Genomic DNA, 18,923 nt, shown 5'->3' on the forward strand with positions numbered 1-18,923 from the left:
TGTAATGCGTCGCTTGAAACGCATCGTTGTAACGCGTCGCTTGTAACGTGTCGCTTGTAACGTGTCGCTTGTAACGTGTCGCTTGAAATGCGTCGCTTGAAACGCGTCGTTGAAATGCGTCGCTGAAACGCGTCGCTTGCATCGCATCGTTGAAACGCGTCGCTTGCATCGCATCGTTGAAACGCGTCGCTTGCATCGCATCGTTGAAACACGTCGCTTGAAACGCATCGTTGAAACGCATTGTTGTAACGCATCGTTGTAACGCGTCGCTTGTAACGCGTCGCTTGAAACGCATCGTTGAAACGCATCGTTGAAACGCATCGTTGAAACGCATTGTTGTAACGCATCGTTGTAACGCATCGTTGAAACGCATTGTTGTAACGCATCGTTGTAACGCGTCGCTTGTAACGCGTCGCTTAAAACGCGTCGCTTGAAACACGTCGCTTGTAATGCGTCGCTTGAAACGCATCGTTGTAACGCGTCGCTTGTAACGTGTCGCTTGTTTGTTCGTTAGAAAGACTTAAATTAGCGCTAGAAATAGACATAATATTAGGTCTAAATAGAGTCTTATCCCCAAGGTTAAAATCAGGTGTGATGCTCAGAGGGATATTTGAACATGAACCACCTGCTGCAGCTCTGTCCATGTCTGTGACAGAATGGACGGACTCAGACCTTTCAGCAGGGCAGCCGCTGTCACAGAACCTCAGGCTCATCGTTATAGCTGTCCCCCCCGCTGACTGCCTGCACGCTGACACATGCAGTGAATGAGCGGCGATTGAAGGGAGCCGGACAATTCACGAGCAGACCCGCAGGACCGGGCCTCATGTGGAGAGCACAACCGAAAACAAAGGCCTCCTCCAGCTGTTATCACTCACAACACGGCGGTGACTGCGTGTGTCCGCAAACAGAACGCGTTCCTGCTCGGAGCCGTACCTTGACGCTGGCGTGGCTGGTCTGAGTCTCGGCCTCGATGCGGACGTGCCCCCCGCTGTTGTTGTCCTTGCGGCCGCGGCACGAGTTGTTGCGCGAGTGGCGGTTCTGGTAGGTGATGACGGAGGGGATGGTCTCGGCCGCATCTGTCTTGATGAAGAGGCCGTGCAGCGTGGCCGCGGTGCCCTGGGAGATGGTGGTGGTCTGGTGGGGGGAGTTGGACTCGTCCGAGTCCCGGCAGTAGATCACCCCGCTCTGAGAGACGTGGATGCTGGGAGCGCAGCCCATGCCTCCGCGACAGCGCCTTCAGCACCCGGGAATGAACAGCGAGACTCGGGTACCACCTTCCCTCTCGTCCGCCGCCGCCGCCGCCGCCGGAGCTCTCCTGCGGGCATCGGCTGCGAGCCAGAAGCGCTCTCTGCTCCGCACGTCTCCGTCCGGGAACATCTAAGGGGGTAGAAACGCGTCCCCGCGATCCCAGTTCCTTCTCAGCCCGCGTCAGTGCAGGTTCCTGGATGTGGCTCGCATTTTCCGGGACAAAATGTTTTTTTTTGTTGTTGTTGTTTTTTTTTTTTGCGAGCTATAATCTGCCCCAAACCGAGGCGACGGCCCGAACCGAGAGCCTGCGCATCTATGAGGCGAGCCGGACTGATGAGCAAAACTAAATGGCCCAGATGGAGTGAAGGACCTGACCGCTCGGCGCTGTTTCAGCTCTCCTCCTGTGTGGCATGCCCTCACTTTCAGCCTGAGCGCAGAAAGCCTCTCATAGAAATCTTTTATGCGCCTCTTCTTTAGTTCCTGTGCTTGCAGATCATTGGCCGCGATCCATCTCCCTATCTCCCCCCCCCCTCCCCTCCCCTCCCTCCATCAAACCAACATCAGATCGCTTCAATCTCTCCAGAGGAGACTCGAATGTCCCAGGAGGCCACGCTCTGACTCTGGGGGTCATTTAAACCCTGCACCATGATGAATTAGACGTAATGTTATTAGAGTAACGAAGGCTTTATGAAAAACCACTTACTGTCAAAACCACATTACCTTTTTCTTTTCTTTTTGAAAGATTTATGTGTGGAATCTACCATCGCTCCTATGGGTCATAAATTGCATTACTCTGATGCGTGACACCTGATATCTTGTTAAGCCGAACCAACAAAAGCTGCACTGGATGGTTAACAATCTGATGACTGTTTCCTCACAGAAGCTTTTCTCACTTTTTCCGCATTTTATGGGGTCTGTATGCGATGGTGTAACAGAAGTTTCTGCACAATTCTACAGAGGAAGGAAAGCACACGTTTTATTAGTTCCTTTATTTATTTATTTTACAATTATATAACCTTTCACACGCCTTTCTCCATTATTGAGAGTCTATGCGAACAGCAACTTTATTATCCAACTCCAGTCACTGCTTTAGGGTGCTTTTTAATTGCCTTTGGTTGAATGCTTGCCTCAGGACGGGGCCATATTGATACTTTGATAGGTTATGAGGACCCCAAATGGCAAATAGCACGTAAACACACGCACTGAGCAGAACTGTGAACACCTGGGTGAACACACGGAAGGAATGTTCTGAAATGGAGCTGCTGTATCTAGAATGGGAAAAGCGAGCGGTAGAATCAAGGGAGCAGTGATGGTGCTGCAGGCAGCTGGAAACGTGTGCAGCTCACCAGTCGGAGAGGATGGTTCCACAGAGACATTGGACAACGTTCCAAGCTGTATGCAAAGTTTGATAGGGATTTGATCAAATCTGTGTGGCTGTAATTGGCAGCCGCCCAGGATGCGGGCCGTATACTCTTTACAACGTGCTTTGAGATTACAAAACACATATGGGTGCCCTCATGTTTCCACAATGGGCCACTGTGTAATCTGTACACCCTCCATGCTACTGGGCTACTGCACAGCATGTGGACTCATACCATAGTCACTTTTACGGGGATCCGATTATGCAATCAAATCGGACCTTCTGAATTAAACTGACTCATTTTTCTTTGATATATGTCATCAAGTAGCAAACAAGCGTTTTCTCAGATATTGGCTCTGTGATTTGGGTCGTGGAACTGCCATTCTACATGCTTTAGATCTGTTGGTGCTTCGAGGACAGCAGCCCTTGAAGGCTAGGAATCAGACACCGCTAGTGTTTTACAAAAGATAGGACAACAATACACCAGTTAAAGGCAGAATAAATGAAAACCTAAGTAATGCATGAAGGTTCTAAGAGTGAACCAAACAAACACTGACAACAGGGACTGCAGTAGTATGCAACTTTACTCATTTAAAACACGATGAGATGATGAATTATTTCCAAAACCATTTTTAGAATTTAGTTGGAAAACAAATAAATCTGATTGAAGCAAAAATAGTGAAGGTACAAGACACCGATTGCATAGGTTACCTTTGTACTACTTTAACACTTTATTGAACCCAGTTTGGATTCAGGTCCAGCCTTGAGCCTCTTTGTTAGGGACCACCAACAGGCAATGTCTAAACTTAACCATGTTTGTCCATTCTACCTGAAAAACTCTCATCAAATCTGTTTGACTGAAAAAAAAACACATCTATTTTCCACCATGCTCCCGCAGAATTTCTGCTAGATTTAGTTCTACACACATACATACAGCGTTTCTATACACATTTACCCGACTAATTTCACTTTCCTGGCCATCCTGGGGCTTTGGTACCTCAAGCGACCCAGTACTTTGTTCTGCTTTCTCAGGGCTTGTTGAGGGGGCGAGGTTGCAGCAAGAAAAACTGTCCGCCACAAGAGAAAGGAGAAAGGGGCAGGAAGGAGATGAGGAGTTTGCAAAACTATCAATTTTATAACTGTAATTTATCACAAAATGTTGTTTAAGGATGTTTTTAACCGAGAAAGTACAACTCCAAACTTCATCTGTGAAATCAGTTCATCAGGATTATGAGCTCGGACTTGCTGGCCTCATCGGGAAGACTGCAGTGTTGCCCTAACAGCTGCTGCATTAGCCTTAGTTCTGTAATTAAACTGATATTTTAGTAATGATAATTTTTCTTGCACACAGAAAACACATATTTCCCTAAGACCGACTGACTTTTCATCTAAACCTAAATTGGTGGACTGTGAACTCTTTCATTATTCACAAACCACAGATGGGCGCGCTGTCTTTGATTACCTAAATCTCATCAGAACAAGCTGGTCCGGGTTTTTTGTCCAGGGCAGCCGAATCTGTGCAACGCATATACCCTATAACCCTGTAAATAGAAATTTGCGGTAATGTCCTGAAAGAATCCCCCTGGTTATTCTTCCCATGGATGAGGCAAAATCCCACTCATAAAGCTTTAAATTTTAAATCCTTGAAATTGAAACTTTGCACCCAAACAGCACCCCTGTTGGGGACGGTTCTTAATTTCATCCACTTTCACAAAATACTTAGTTCTATTTGAAGGAAAGTTAGCCCAGAGCACGATGCTGCCACCATCATGTTTAACTGTGGGTGCGTTTTTTTCCCCATTTATTTAGGAGATGCTCACTATAATTTCTTAGTCATACATTTTAATACTATGACCCAAAAGAATCAATTTTGATTTGATCAGACAATGACTCATTCTCCCTTCAGATTTTAACCTGGCCTAGATGATTCCTTTAGACGAAAATGCTTCAGTCCCATCTGTCCACATACAAGGTGGAAAAATAGGATTTGAAGGTGGAACAATGTTTGGAAATGATTGATAAATGATTGCTGGCATTTGAACAGGGAGCCCTGTGAGCCGCTGCATGTCCGTGGAGGGAGACTTTAAAAACAGGGAACAGGTGTGCTGATCACTATAACGTTCTGTGTGCTGTGTGGCTTCAGTCCAAAACTTCAAATATTCATTCGTTTGCAGATGGTGCCTGACACACCACATTCAAAATATAGAAATCTGAACTTTCTAACATGCTGCTTCGCCGGGCTTCACTGTTTTTCCAACCCCTAGCTGTGGACTTGTTTCTATAACCAAACAGCAAGTGAGAATCAAGGACATGTGTCAAAATAAAACAAAGCAGTGAAATTTATAGTCATTTGCTGCAAACCCTTTCTGGTGTTCCACCACTACTGTTTCAACCTCCTCTACTGCTGCCAGTCAGTTGGCAAAAATAATAATAATAATTGAAAAAAAAAATCTTAATTGACATTTTTCGTAAACACACGTATGAGTCTGCTCCAAATTTGCACATTTAATGCACAAGAGGAATAAGGAATACTGGTGTATAAGACACAAAACACTTTAACGCTGTATTTAGGATTGTAGATTAAACACATAAAATCAAATTTTAGTTTTTGGTTTACTCAATTTATTGAACAATAACAACTGGGAAGGTCGGTTTCATTGTGCTTGTTTCACAGGAGAATAACAACACATCCAAGAGTTCAGGTTCATTCTCTCTGAATGTCCTGCTGGATTATTAATTTACCATCCAAGTCAGTTCGAAAGTATAGAGCTGTTCCAAAGGGAGATTTGAAATGACACACATTTAATACACGTACAGTGTTGATGAGCAGACGAATAAAGCTAAAGTAGGGCAATCCTGGGTGAGAACCTGTTAGAGGTCCCGAGAATCTGTGGCAAGAATTGAAAATGCAAATATTTTACTATTTATAGTTTATTCATATTTATATATTGAAATATTTGGTATAGTCTTCTCAATAATATGTGCAAAAATATTTACTGCCATTACAGAAATCAATTCTTCTTCTAATTACCAGCCAGCTTTTTTTTTGCATGTTTCCCCTGGTATCTTGACAATTCCACTGTGTTGATTAGGACCAAACCTTTGTGGTCAGAAGACCTCCTCGCCATCACCCTAATCTGCAGCTCCCTCTGTGGATTCTCTGTCATAGATAAATTGGGCTCCAAAACATTAAAATAAGTACATGTAAAAAAAAAAAAAAAAAAAAAAAAAGATTAGCTTTAAGCTTTAAATATAGCCAAAGATGGTTTCTACAAAGTTTCAGTTCACGGGGGTCTGAAAACAAATGCATGAAACACTTTCCAGATTATAAAATACAATGAAGGTTGTAGATTTAATGCGAGAAAATGGGAACAAGGACAAACGGTATGATTAGTCCCCAAGGCAGTGGGTACAAACTCTCAGCGCGATCTGTCAGAAAATCTATATGGGTCTTAAAATACACACAAACTCTTCCGTGAGAAAAAATAACCAGAAAACAAACTGCATAGAGCGGGTCAGTGACTGTCAGAGTGGCTCTGGACAGTGTTAGGGTGGAGACTTTAGCAAAACCCATAATTTCTATGACTGACACTTCATTCAGTTTAGTCACCTCAGCCGCATCATTATATAAGGATTTTGATTTAATTTAGGGCCTCTTCAGCGACCAAAAGTCGTAAAAACTAGGCATTAGAAAAATATGACCTTACACTTTCTAGCTGCAGTGTCTAATCAAAGCCTTGGACTGAGTCAGTGAGATAGAAGGCAGTTTTGCTACTTGAACATAAAAACTAAGGATTTTTTTCTCCTGTAAACTTCCGTTATTTCAAATATATTGCTAGCCGGAGATATCTACTATCATAAACTTAGAATTTACACATGAGGAATAATTCAATAAGGAATTTCCTCATCAACCACGTTTTGGGGCTTTAAGTCTGAATGGAACATTTGCACCGTGTATTTTCCTCTGCAGCCAACCTTAATAATAAATGAGCCCACAACTCAGTCACAAACCCAACGTGGACGTGAAAACTGGCTCTAATGATAAACCCTAGGAGTAGAAAATCTTAAAAAGCAAACAGTTCTCCAGTCCCAACGTGCAATCATCATAGATTGTAACTTCCTCTGCAAAATCAAACAGTTTTGCTTAAACGATGCCCCCAAGTTCAAGTAATATTTGAATCTGATAGGATAAAAATTTATCTAAACTAAAACCCATTGGCATCGGTCAGCAATTGAACTGTTTCTCCTGTTAAGATCGCCCCCTGCTGGCCTGGCCTGTTAAGCTCACCCAGATGTTGAAAACAGAAGTCCTGCCAAGTTTGCTCAGAGTATGATATTCAAATCCTATCCTATTATCACGGGTATACAGCTATTTTAAATAATTCCCCATGACATTATTTCGGGTAACATACCTTACACAGCTTTTCCCAGGAAACCGAGCTGCGTAAATTATTATTAAACCAAGAGGGCAGATTTTCATAATCTATCTCATTTTTCTCTGTTTTCTTTAATTAAATGTGGTTCAAGAAGAAGGGGACATTTAATATGTTTTTAAAAAGCTAAAGTGGTTGAATTAGACAAGAGTGTGTTAGAAAATATCTCATTGTTGTTATAAATATGTTATTATATTATTTTTAAATGTTGTTCTATTACATAGAAAAACATGACGGAGTTATTTGGAGAGCTCAAAGTGTAAAAACTGTGTCTGTTCTCACCAGGGATGAGCTCCTACCTTCTCTGCCTCTGTGGACTGTCCACTCATGTCTCCGCAGCCACGGCGGTCTGACCCTCAGCCAGAACTCAAATGAACGCAAATAAAACCACAGCCCTGTCTGTCAACAGAAAAGCAAAGCGCTGCTGAGGTCTTCACTAAGTGCCGTAGTTTGCTGAACTTCGCCGTCCTCTTGGTTCGGATGGCACCGGGCGGACTGGGTGTCCGTGCGGCCCTAGTGTCCTCAGTGCGCAGCGGGGGTAGCTGCTCCTGGCGCACCGCAGCGTGCGCACGGAAAGACCCATGTCCCGGGACTGTGTGCGTAACTGCGCGTAGGTGCGCACAAGCTCAACGTTTTGGAGTCAGGTCTGACTGGACAACGCGCAGCTTGTCCTCCACCTCCCCACCCCCCCCCCCCCCCCCCCGTCCCCCGTCCCCTTGCGGCCGACCTCAACAGACAGATAGGCACACCACAACTACACATCCAAAGTGACAACAGACCACCACCTCAATCACACATTCTCACTGCTACCAAACAGGACCTATAGACGATCTGAACTACTGGTTTTGAAGGAGTATATCTTTGGTCAATGCATTTGTCCATGGACTTTAATAATGTAAGTTAAAGTCCATGGACAATTTATAATGTCCTGGATGCGGTCAATGACAAACGTTGAACATCCCACAAAGCACTCTTCAGTCCATCCTCCAAAAACAACAACAACAACAACAAAAACAGTAAAAATTATGGCACAACTGCAAACCTGCCTAGACTTGGCCCTCCATCTAATATGGACATCGATCAGAGAAAAAGCCACAAGGGTAATGAAAACTCTGGAGGAGCAGCCAAGACCCAAAGCTCAGGTGGGAGACTCTGTTCACAGGACAGCTATTAGTCCCACGCGCCACAAATCTGACCATTGTTAAAGACAGAAACAAGAATGTTGCTGTTAAAATAAAGAGATAAACCCATATGCAGTGTGCCATGCCAATGTGAGATAAAAAAAGATGCTCTGGTGAGTTTGGTTTACGATGGATCCAAATGCAGAGCAGTGAAGTGATCAGGATTTGATCCGAAAAATCAACAGAACTTACATTGTTAGTACAGGCAATGCAATGGAGCAAGGTGGAACATTAAGTCAACGGAAGAAACCGGAAAAGACTAAGAAAACCAGTGAGCCTTAATACTGTGAGGTGGTGAGGATAATAACATGGACTTAAGGTGTGTAACTCGGCTGAAAATGAATTGGTCAAATAAAAAGTAGGACTGAAACGTATTGAAGAGCCAAATTGCTACAACGCTACGTTTCCCCCAGTGGACCTACGTAGCTTTAACACATTTATCAGTGAGGCAGGGTTGGTAATTCAGGGGATATGTAAAGCAGCTGAGAAAGAAACCTAAGTAGGGAGAAAGGCTAATTAACACTGAATGGGGTGAACTGAAAAAAAAAAGAAATAAGGGTAACAGAGCTGAACAGTACATTTTAAATCAAGAAATAACACAAATTTAGCTTAGTTATCCACTTTATGAAGCCATCATAATTCGCTTCACAGCTAAATAAATAAATAGGACCCTCTTCTGTAGTGAAGCCATGGTTCACCTGGTCAGTCGGGGTCAGGTGAGAAGAATAACAATGGCAGATGGATATAGAGCCCTAGCGCTGAAGATGCCTCCCATCGTTGGGCCAAATTGAATAGTTTCTGTTTGTTGTTTCAATATTTTATTTCACCAAATAAAATTGATTGAAGTTCCATATTTAAAAACTGAAACTGCATAAAAAGCTTGAAGTAAGGTGAAGAAAGAGGAACGTGTGCAGCAACCATCCGTCAGGATGGACGGGAGCTTTGGGAAGATGCAGCCGACACAACACAGACGCCCTGAACTGGGAGCGCTTTATGTGACACGCTAGAGCAAAGCATCCCGTTCAGGGTTCTGTACAGTGTTACTTATCTTTCATACATATGGTTTTGCATAAAAGCCAAAACACTTTTCTTCCTTCAGTCAATCAGGACAGATTGCTGCCAAAAGCTAATAAACAATAGATGCTGGGGCGGTAATTACAATGTCTTAAAATTTTATTTTTTAAAAAGCTTTTTATTTGTAAATATGAAACATCATAGCCATAAATGCACAACATATAATGAAGGGAATTATTGTGGAATTAAAAGTAAACACTGGTAAATTTGCCAGTGTTTTATAGGGTATAGTTTGAAAGGATAAAACATTTTCTAGTTAGAATTATTTGGGTTGCTGCATGGTGGCACAGTTGATAGCAGCAAGAAGGTCAAATCCGGAGGTACACTCAGAGAAGGTGTGGTGAGCTGTTCCGGGTGTATCTCACCACTTTAGAAAGGCACCCGCCTCCCTCCTACCCCGCAAGGATAAGAGAATATAGACGATGAATGGGTGGATGGATGGAAATGCATGGATTATCAGGAACTCTGTGTAGTCACTTGAAAAATTATATTCTGAATAAACCTGTAATGTAATAAAATGAGAAAACGAAGGGGTGGGTATACTTTCTGCTGACACTAAACACATTTTAATAGAAAGCTATAAAAACCATGTGAAACCTATTTGTTGAATTTTCTTCCTATGAATATTTAATCAGGCGTTCTGTTTTTCTTGTTCCTTATGTGGAAAGAAAGGTGTTTTCTTTATTTATTTGTTTTCAAAGAACAAGATCAATCTGTTTATTATTGTTTGCCTGTTCAAGCTATATTTATTTTTTATAAAAATCTAAATCACATAACTACATGTGGATAATTGTAACCTGTCATATTAGATCTAGAAGTAATGATAAAAGACAATTTGGACAAAATACTACAAGTTTGTTGCAGTTTCATGGGCAGCCCAGAAGATGGCAGTGGAGGTCAGTTGATGTTGCATCCAACCCTCAAAACAAGCATTTTTAATTGCTTTTTATATAGATTTTCTGCTTTCTTCTCCTTTATAGTAATCTGACACCAGCAAAAACAGAATGAATGTGTGACAGCTTTAAACAACTACCAATTAAAAGAATCAAGCAATATTTGCTATGTTTTTGCCACAGGACTCAGAGAAAAATAAATGAACGGTCTACATGTGGATTTCACATGCCATTCAAAGAAGGATGGAAACAGAAGATGCTGAATGTGCTCTCATCCGGTTTATCCAGAAGCTGGATTTTAGCCTCTTCTGCCTCACCTGCAAGAATGTCTGGCTTAACGCGGTTATGACATAAGCAGGCCTTTGTTTCTCTAAATCTGAATTATGCACGCTTGAACTGAATCCACACACACACACACGCACACACAATCAGAGGATGCATGAGCGAGGCTTTTTTTCTCCTCCATGATGATGCTACCATGTGTTCTGAGATCCTTCTGCTGAAACAGACCTTTGACTGCGCTCTCTCCATTTCTTTAAAACCTAAATATATCCATAACTGTTTAATGAGTCTTCTTTATAGAGAAAATCTGAATTGTTTTAGTGAAAATCAAGCTGAGCACTGTTTATTGTCCGGATGGTGGCCTTCGCAAGCCTCCGTCAGTTATATTTCTCCCATTCCTTTGTGATGTTTGTCATATCTATTGGTCCTTCGGGGTAAGTTCCTACCAGCATTGTACATTTAATGAATTCAATTTATGCCCATTCCTATGTTCAAAAAACAGAAACCCAAAAGGTTCAGTCAGATTAGATGGAAAGCATTTGCCATTAACAAATTTGAGGTCTTGCCACTCCACTAGAATTTGGCCTGGACTTTGATTGGGCCAAACATGAAGACTTTGCTTTTATCCAGACCATTCCATCCAAGTTGTCATTTTAGGATTGCCCTGTATTTAGCTCCATTAATTGTTCCAGTCAATGGCTTACCTGTCCACGGTGCACAAAAAAAAATTAAATCAAATTAAATAAAATAATCCACACAGCATGATGCTGCCATTTCTATGTTTCACCCTGAAGTGCTGTGTTCACGGTGATGTGTAATGTTAGTTTTCTGCCATACCTTGTGTTCCTCATATTAACTCTGAAAGTAGATACGATAAGGCATGAATAAGGTTGGGATGAATATTGAAGGGGGTTAAAATGAGAAATACATAAGCAATGAATGGATATAAAAAATCGACAGTAAGGGAGGTTATCTATTTTTCCATTTATTTTTCCAGGCATTTATTGAGCATGACACATGATATCAAATAAATAAATAAAAGGTTGTGTTGCTGCAGACAAACACCAACAAGCTCTTACTGCTACAAATATATGTTTATGTCACAGCTATAATTAGTCCACAGTTTTTAACTAGTCCACAGTTATATATATATATATATCTATATATATATATATATATATATATATATATATATATATATATATATATATATATATATATATATATGTGTGTGTGTGTGTGTGTGTGTGTGTTTTTTTTAACCGTGTACGTGTTATAGGAGAGATCTTCTAGGCAGAAATGGACTGCAATTGCATAAGGAGATACTTGATCAACAATCAGTTAAAATATTTGAGCTGTACAGATTTATCATGAGATAATTCTGTCAGACAGAAAGCTAAAGTAGTCAGCATTTCATGTTCACTGTCACAATAACTAAAGGTATATTGACTTGTTTTCTGTTTTTTTTCTTTGGTTTGACAAAGTGATTCCCTCATGGAAGAAGAGATTGCACCAGTCATACTCATTCACAGTGCCTGGGCCAATCACTGTGACTGAGAGGCTGTGACCCGGCTGTGAGATGAGCCTTGTATCTGCCCCACCACTGATAAACAGCCCTCAACACTCAGCTGAAATTACATCTCCGTGCAAAGGTTCAATTATTTGTGAACAAAAGTGCTTCCATGTTTTATTACTGACAGTATATAGCATTTTTTATCACAGCATGACCTGTCTGTCCTTATCCTGTTGATCCATTGATGTCCAGGATGAAACAGAAGGCGGAAGAAGTAAAATAAGACATTGAGTGGGTTCTGGTTCTGGCTCACGTTTTTCTCTGCCTTAAGGTGAAGCTTCAGTGAATGTATTTTAACGTATAGAACGTCTGACCAAAATTGGAACCATTTCTTTTCCAAGTTTCAATTTTGATTCTAGACTTAAAACTCTTAGTCATCATGTCATATTTAAACAAAAAGGGTGTTAATAATTAAATTTCATAAAGCCTTAGATTCAGACTTTGTCATTGGACTGCACATTTACAATGTACATTTGAACGAAAATTTGTTTCAAGGCTCTGGGTAAAAACAGAAGACTAAAGAGAAACATCAAGTATGTGCATTATAAAAGGATTAAATGTATAGAATAGAAAATACAAAAGAAACAGAAAAATATACAGATATTGCATCTGACTGATAATCCGGCTAGGAGAATGGACCTCTGTCCTTAAAAACAGCAGCGCCACCAGAACTGACAAAGACTGCTGGATAGGTGTTGAAACCTAACGAGGTACAATTAGGTGCATATGATTTTATTTAGGTGTAAAATAATAAATTGTTCTATAAAAAAACTAAACAAAATTTAAAATCATGCATAGTTTTGCATCCACTTCATCATTGTCCACTATTTTGTGTTAAGCTATCAAAAAAAAAAAAAAAAAAAAATTTCCCCAATACATATTTCAAAATTTGTGGTTGTTTAGAGATAACATTTTTTTTTTTTTTTAAAGTCGAAGGGATATGGATGTGAGGCACTGTAAGTGGTCAGTTATTGTGTTGGACAACATGTGATGTAATTTCAAGGAATTGTGCAAGAGGCTGAATCTGGTGATGACACTTCATTATGAGGCTAATAAAGTATCTGCAGAAGCTCTAATAACAGCTTCAGCTACTCTACCACTCATGGTCCAAAAAGGATGCTGCAAGACATACATCTTCACAGTTCATTAATCAAAACATGAATTTACAATGCTAAATGCTTCAAGTCAGCAGAAAATTAGCTAAGCAATTTTGTAGAAGCTCAAAGTCTTGCTCTTAGATTTAACCAAATATATGCAAAAAAAAAAAAAAAACTATGTGTGGCAGAAAACTAACATTACGCCTCCTACTGAACCCACCATCCTCGCAGTGAAAGCAGTAGTGGTAGCATCACCCTGTTGATATGCTTTTCTTCAGCAATTAAAGAGATACTGGTCAGATCTTTGTTGGTCATCCACCAAAAAACACATTTCCAATGCTAACTAGTTAGGAAAAGCTTAAAAAATGTTTTTTTTTTTACTTATAAAAAAGCATGTTAATTATTTAAAACATACACCAAATTATCAAAGGCATATGCTCACCCCTCCTAATAATTGAATTCAAGCATTTCAATCACATTTCCACAGGTGTATAAAATCCAGTACCTAGTCATGCAGACTGCTTCTGCAAAGAAAGAAGGGGTCATCCTTGGGTGCTCAGCAAATCTCAGTGTGGTACTGTGATAGGAAGCCACCTGTACAATAAGTCCAGTTTTAAATTTCTTCATTACTAGAAATTGCCCATTCAGTTGCTTTTGGTATCATAAACAAGGGAAGCAGTTGGCAATGAAAAAACATCCCAGCCACAAAGTGGCCACATAAAATCCCAGACTGAGGTCAGAGGGATGCTGAGGTGCAGAAGCTACTAACTTTCTGCAGAGTCAGCAGAAACAGGCGTCCAAACTTAATGTGGCTTTCAGGTGATCTCAAAATCAGAATGTTGAGAGCTTCAAGGAATGGGTTTCCATGGTCAAGCACCAGTGGTGTAAAGCACTCTGCTGCTGGACTCTGGAGCTGTGGAGATGTGTTCTCTAGAGTTCTCAACTATGCCTCTCAGCCTGACAATACACTGAATGGACCTGAGCTGGCAGTTGGCAGGAGAACGACACCAAGGGGATCATGGTGTGGCACTGTTTTTCACAAGTAGGGGTCCAGCACACTAGTTCTGTAAAAACATGGATGACTGAGTGTGGTGTGGAAGTACTTGACTAGTCTCATACAGAGTTATGACCTGCATCGAAGATAAGAGACGGATTAGAGTGGAGCATGCAAGTCAGGCCCGCATTGTCCCGCATCAGTGTCTGACCTCACAGATGGGCTTCTGGGAGAATGTTGCGATAAACAGATTCCTAAACCTTGTTAAAAGTCCTCCCTGAAGACTTAAAGAGGTTTAAATCTTATGGATTGAGAATGGAATCGCTCAAGTTTAATATGTGTGTGACCAGCAATTACTTTTGGCAATTTCTGTGATCAGGAGAAGACGATCAACCACACACAGCATCTAGTCAGCCTCTCTGGGAGTAGTAATAGTCAAATGCTAATGGAGTAAATAAATTAAGTAACAACATCAAACTAGATGTGCAGATTTTACCAAAACTTCAGCAGTAATTTCAGTAAATCTGATCGGGTTGGCAGTTAACAGTAACACTTTAGCCATAAAAAGCACAAGCAATTGTTACCAACAAGTAAAAGTGTAAATCGGCTTTCTTGTGCAGAATCTGAGATTAAACTTTTGACTGGTCACCACGGGCTGGCAGCTCCAACAGATTGGACAGCTCACAGAAGCTAAAAGCAAAGTGTGATATCACTAATAGGGTCATTTAATAGAAAACCATGGAGAACGCTCCTTAAAAATTGTTAGGCCAGGACTGGCCTTTTATCCTCATCTTAAAGACAGTCTACCATCCAGCTGAACAGCTCTGAGATAGAAAATTATGCAGTCTTTATGTTGTTTCAGTAGCACAATCAAGATATGCCTTTATGTTTCTGGTAGATAGTGATCTTTTTAGCAATTATAGGGAAAGCTAAGACCAATTCTAGTCGATAGTTTTAGGTGAAGGTATAATAAAGCGGGCAAATTTAATTTTTAATTCCACCAAAGGCAACTGCCCTTATGACCCATGTCTCTAACTGGCCCTTATCAGGTTTTGTTTTAATTGCTGGTAAAATAATGAAGATACATTTCAGTTGTATGTGCAGTTCTGATCAAAAATGTTTGTCCCAACAAAAGCTAGTTGACTGTATTCGTATGTTTACCATTCATCAGAAAAAGCTTTATTGGTTTGAAAAGCTGACATAAATGATAATTTTTTCTCATCAAAATAATTACATCATTTGATTTTAGTACAATTATTCAAAGGTCTCTAGCCTTTAGCTAAGGCGTGCACTACAGAATTATTTTGCCAGCACTGCTGAGTGCGCACTTCCAGATTTGACTTGCATCATCTATGTGCGTTTCCGTTATATAAGGACGTTGGAGTGAAAGGCTGTTCAAATTGGACACATCAGTCTGAAGCTCCTTTCCTTCCCACAATAGAGTTCTTAGAGCCGACCCCATGAAAGGTCAAGGAATAGGAGCTAGAAGCTATTATTAAGCGTATTCAGATGGAGGCCATGCCTCACCATACCTCTCCTTGAACTATTGCATGGATCCTTACCTCTTCTCCTCCCACAGAGGCGTCCTGGAAGAAAGAGAAACAAGTCAAGCTCAGAACCGAAAATCATTGTTTTCAATAAAATACATTTTAACATATTCTGTCTGCTTCCAGAGTGGTTTTGTGCATGTAGGTTGGTAACCTGCCAGAACACTGTGATGCAAACTAAGGTAAAGTGCAACTTTTAATTTAAGCAGTGGTGACTGGTGATAATTTCGGGGGGAAGAGGAGAGCACCAGAGGTCGGAGATTATCAGAGAAAATTACACTCTATTTAAAACATAAATCCAACCAAAGTCACCACAGTCACCACTACTGCTGGATTTTTAAATTCTCATTGTCTCTTGTCTTTTCGTCGTTGGTGTCCAAGTCTTCCATTTTTGCCACTGATTGGCCACATGCAAAGAGAGCAGCATGAAGTCACATGGAAGCCAAAAGATTATTAAGTAACATACTTACTCATTTGTCCTGCATCCAGTGCCATTGAAAAAAAATAAGATTAGGAGGCCTATACAAAAAATAACCTCAAATAAACCCAAAATGGAATTGGTTCGCTGAAAAATCAGATGGTGGTAATTACATTTTATTTTGGAACGTTTGTTTATTGTGTCTACACTTTTTTCCTGCTATTTTGGCAAGCCACCACTGAATTCGAATTTATTTGTTTAACGGGATTTGAAACAGTTCCCAGACAGACAGATGTCAGTCCCTTTGTTTCTCATCCGTTCTTGAATTTCTTCAGATCAGTGCATAACCTGTTGCTTTTTAAGCGCTTTCATCCTACTTCATGTTGTCAGACGGCTTCTATTTATTTAGTTCTACGTTTTACAGCTTGGTTTGGCTAGTTGCTTTGTACTCAGCTTTCCTAATCACTCCTCATGCTTTACAACTGATCTGTCGAATACTGCAAGGCCAGTTTACTTGCAGAGAACATTTCAGTAACAAGACAAGTTAAAGTGCTGTCCATGAACAAAACATAAGAAAAGAAAAGAAAACACACAAAGGATTGGAAATTGTGGTGGAGTAGTATCAGTGCACCACAAAAATCCAGAACTATTGGAACAGAATGTATTGAACTGTATATTGCTCAGTAGATAGAAAGAAATCCACACGTTTTGCAATGACAGAATCAAATAAGTATACAGCATGTAGTCCTGCAGTATATTTGCCCTCCAGGTATTATTAAACGGATTTTTCCACATTCAGATATGCCATTACTAATCATATCCTGGGTCACACAAATTATCTTGCAGAAACAAACATGTTTTTTTTTTAGGAAGGATTACACCGAAACCCAATTTCTGCATTTGAATGGACTGACCTATGGAACAGCCTGAGGCCCTCGCTGATCACCGGGGAATTGGCGAGGCGGAAGACGGGCTCTCTGTCCTTGACTTTCAATAAAATACCTGAATGCCAGCAGCAACTTTTCAACGGTCACGTATATCATCAAATTTGCCTGTTAATGAGTTTATTTATGCTGAGCAAAATGAATTCCGAAAAGTTCATTTGACAGAAGAGCTGGCTCTGGTGACAAGTTGATGGAAAATTAACTTTTTTGACTTGAAAACATCCTAATCTAAAACTAATTTAGTAGTTAATTTGTTATGCAGCATATAGACACGAATAAAAAAAATAATTTTAAAGGAACATTTTGAAAACACATCGGATTGTAATTAGAAGAAAAAAATCATGCTGGATCTCCTTACCGATGTGGAATGGGTAATGTTTTAAGAACAAAAGGATGCAACATCATTTGATGAAAAGCAAAATGATCAACCCACAGAGGGCTCGATCCAAAGTCACTGAGAAAGTGAAACTGATGTGGCAGGTTAGTTCAGTTTGATGACTTGTTGCAGCGCCTCTAACCCTGGGCTCACACTGACTGCGGTGCGGGTTACCGCAGTCAGTGTGAGCTATGAAATCTGGATAATATTATACTCTGAATAAAAACTGTTCATTTAATTCATTCATTCATTCATTTACTCATTCATTCACATTGTAGTAGACTACAGAATTAAATAGAGAGATTTGGAAGTGTTAATTTAACATCTGCTCAGAACTCATATCCGTGTACAGTGTCTCGCAAAATTACTCCTAAAACTGGAAATCTTTCATTATTCTCTTACATTACAAACTTTTGTCTAATTTACAACACAGGGAGATCTATAAGTATAAAGTGAAATGAAAAGGTTTCATGATTTGAATACTTTATAGAATCACTTTTAAACACAGACTACTGGATTCAGATTTAGGTAGAAGCATTGACGCTTCTTAAGAGAGAAGTGATGCTGCTTTTCAGACGCAGCAATAGTAGGTTTTGGAAAGAAATACGGCTGTACTTTCTGACACTGCTAATGTGCGCTGCCCTTGATAGTTTTCCTGTCAGCCAATCAAGAGGTACAACCTTCCACTGTGACTGATGGTCATCTTCTACATCGCCCATTAGTCAGTCTGTCTTGAGCACATTCATCACCCTGTGGCTTGGCTCAGCCACCAAATATCACTTCCCTCCATCCTGGACTTGTACTTGTACAGTTCTAGCCGAGGGAGTAAAGACAGAGGGAGCAACTCTGCCCGTATTCTCTGCAGTTTACAGCTATAATAACCGGTGATAACTGCTGAAAGTAGATTTGGTGGTGCAGATCACCATTTTGAGCAGAGATTGGTTCTGAAGAGGAGTTTTTACACGCTGATAACATTGCAGAAACCTAACCCATAAACCATACTTTAATGCTTATTAATGTGTTGTCTTTTTTTGTCTCTAACATGTAAAATTAGTATTACTTTATATGTAAATGCTTAATACCATGTCTTTGTTTAAGAGGCAAAAACTTATATAATGAAATAAACCAGCATGAAATATTTATTTATTTACACATTTGTTTACACATTGTGTAAACATCAGGGTGTTATGATTAGTGATTTAGCCATTATTGGCCAGAGGTTAACATTTTATGGCACTGGGATGTATTTATTCCAATTCTGAAAAGTGAACATAAAAAATTTAAATATTTATAGTACAAGTAAGTTTTTTTACTAGTGTCATTTGTTGCAACATTGCATATTAAGAGTGTTTTATTTAAATCTAATCACTTGTCAATATGTAAGACAAGTCAAATTCCTTGTTTTTTCACTCAAACTTGACCAATAAAGCTAAATCTGACTTTTATTTTTTAGTTATTGACTTTTATCTGATTTTATTTAGGAGTGTTGCAATCAAGGGAGCT

At 40.3% G+C, this 18,923-nt stretch overlaps 1 protein-coding gene across 1 annotated transcript in view; it reads right to left on the minus strand.

Annotated features, from left to right (window-relative positions):
* Positions 1-1,218, minus strand: part of pde8b (phosphodiesterase 8B) — a 68,571-nt gene extending 67,353 nt beyond the window's left edge. The window contains exon 1 of the mRNA XM_012869678.3: positions 934-1,218. Within this exon, the coding sequence (XP_012725132.2) occupies positions 934-1,218 (285 nt within the window). The remainder of the gene's footprint in view (positions 1-933) is intronic.
* Positions 1,219-18,923: the final 17,705 nt, after the last annotated feature.

This window comes from Fundulus heteroclitus, chromosome 8 (assembly GCF_011125445.2).
Source record: "Fundulus heteroclitus isolate FHET01 chromosome 8, MU-UCD_Fhet_4.1, whole genome shotgun sequence".
Lineage (NCBI taxonomy): Eukaryota > Metazoa > Chordata > Actinopteri > Cyprinodontiformes > Fundulidae > Fundulus > Fundulus heteroclitus.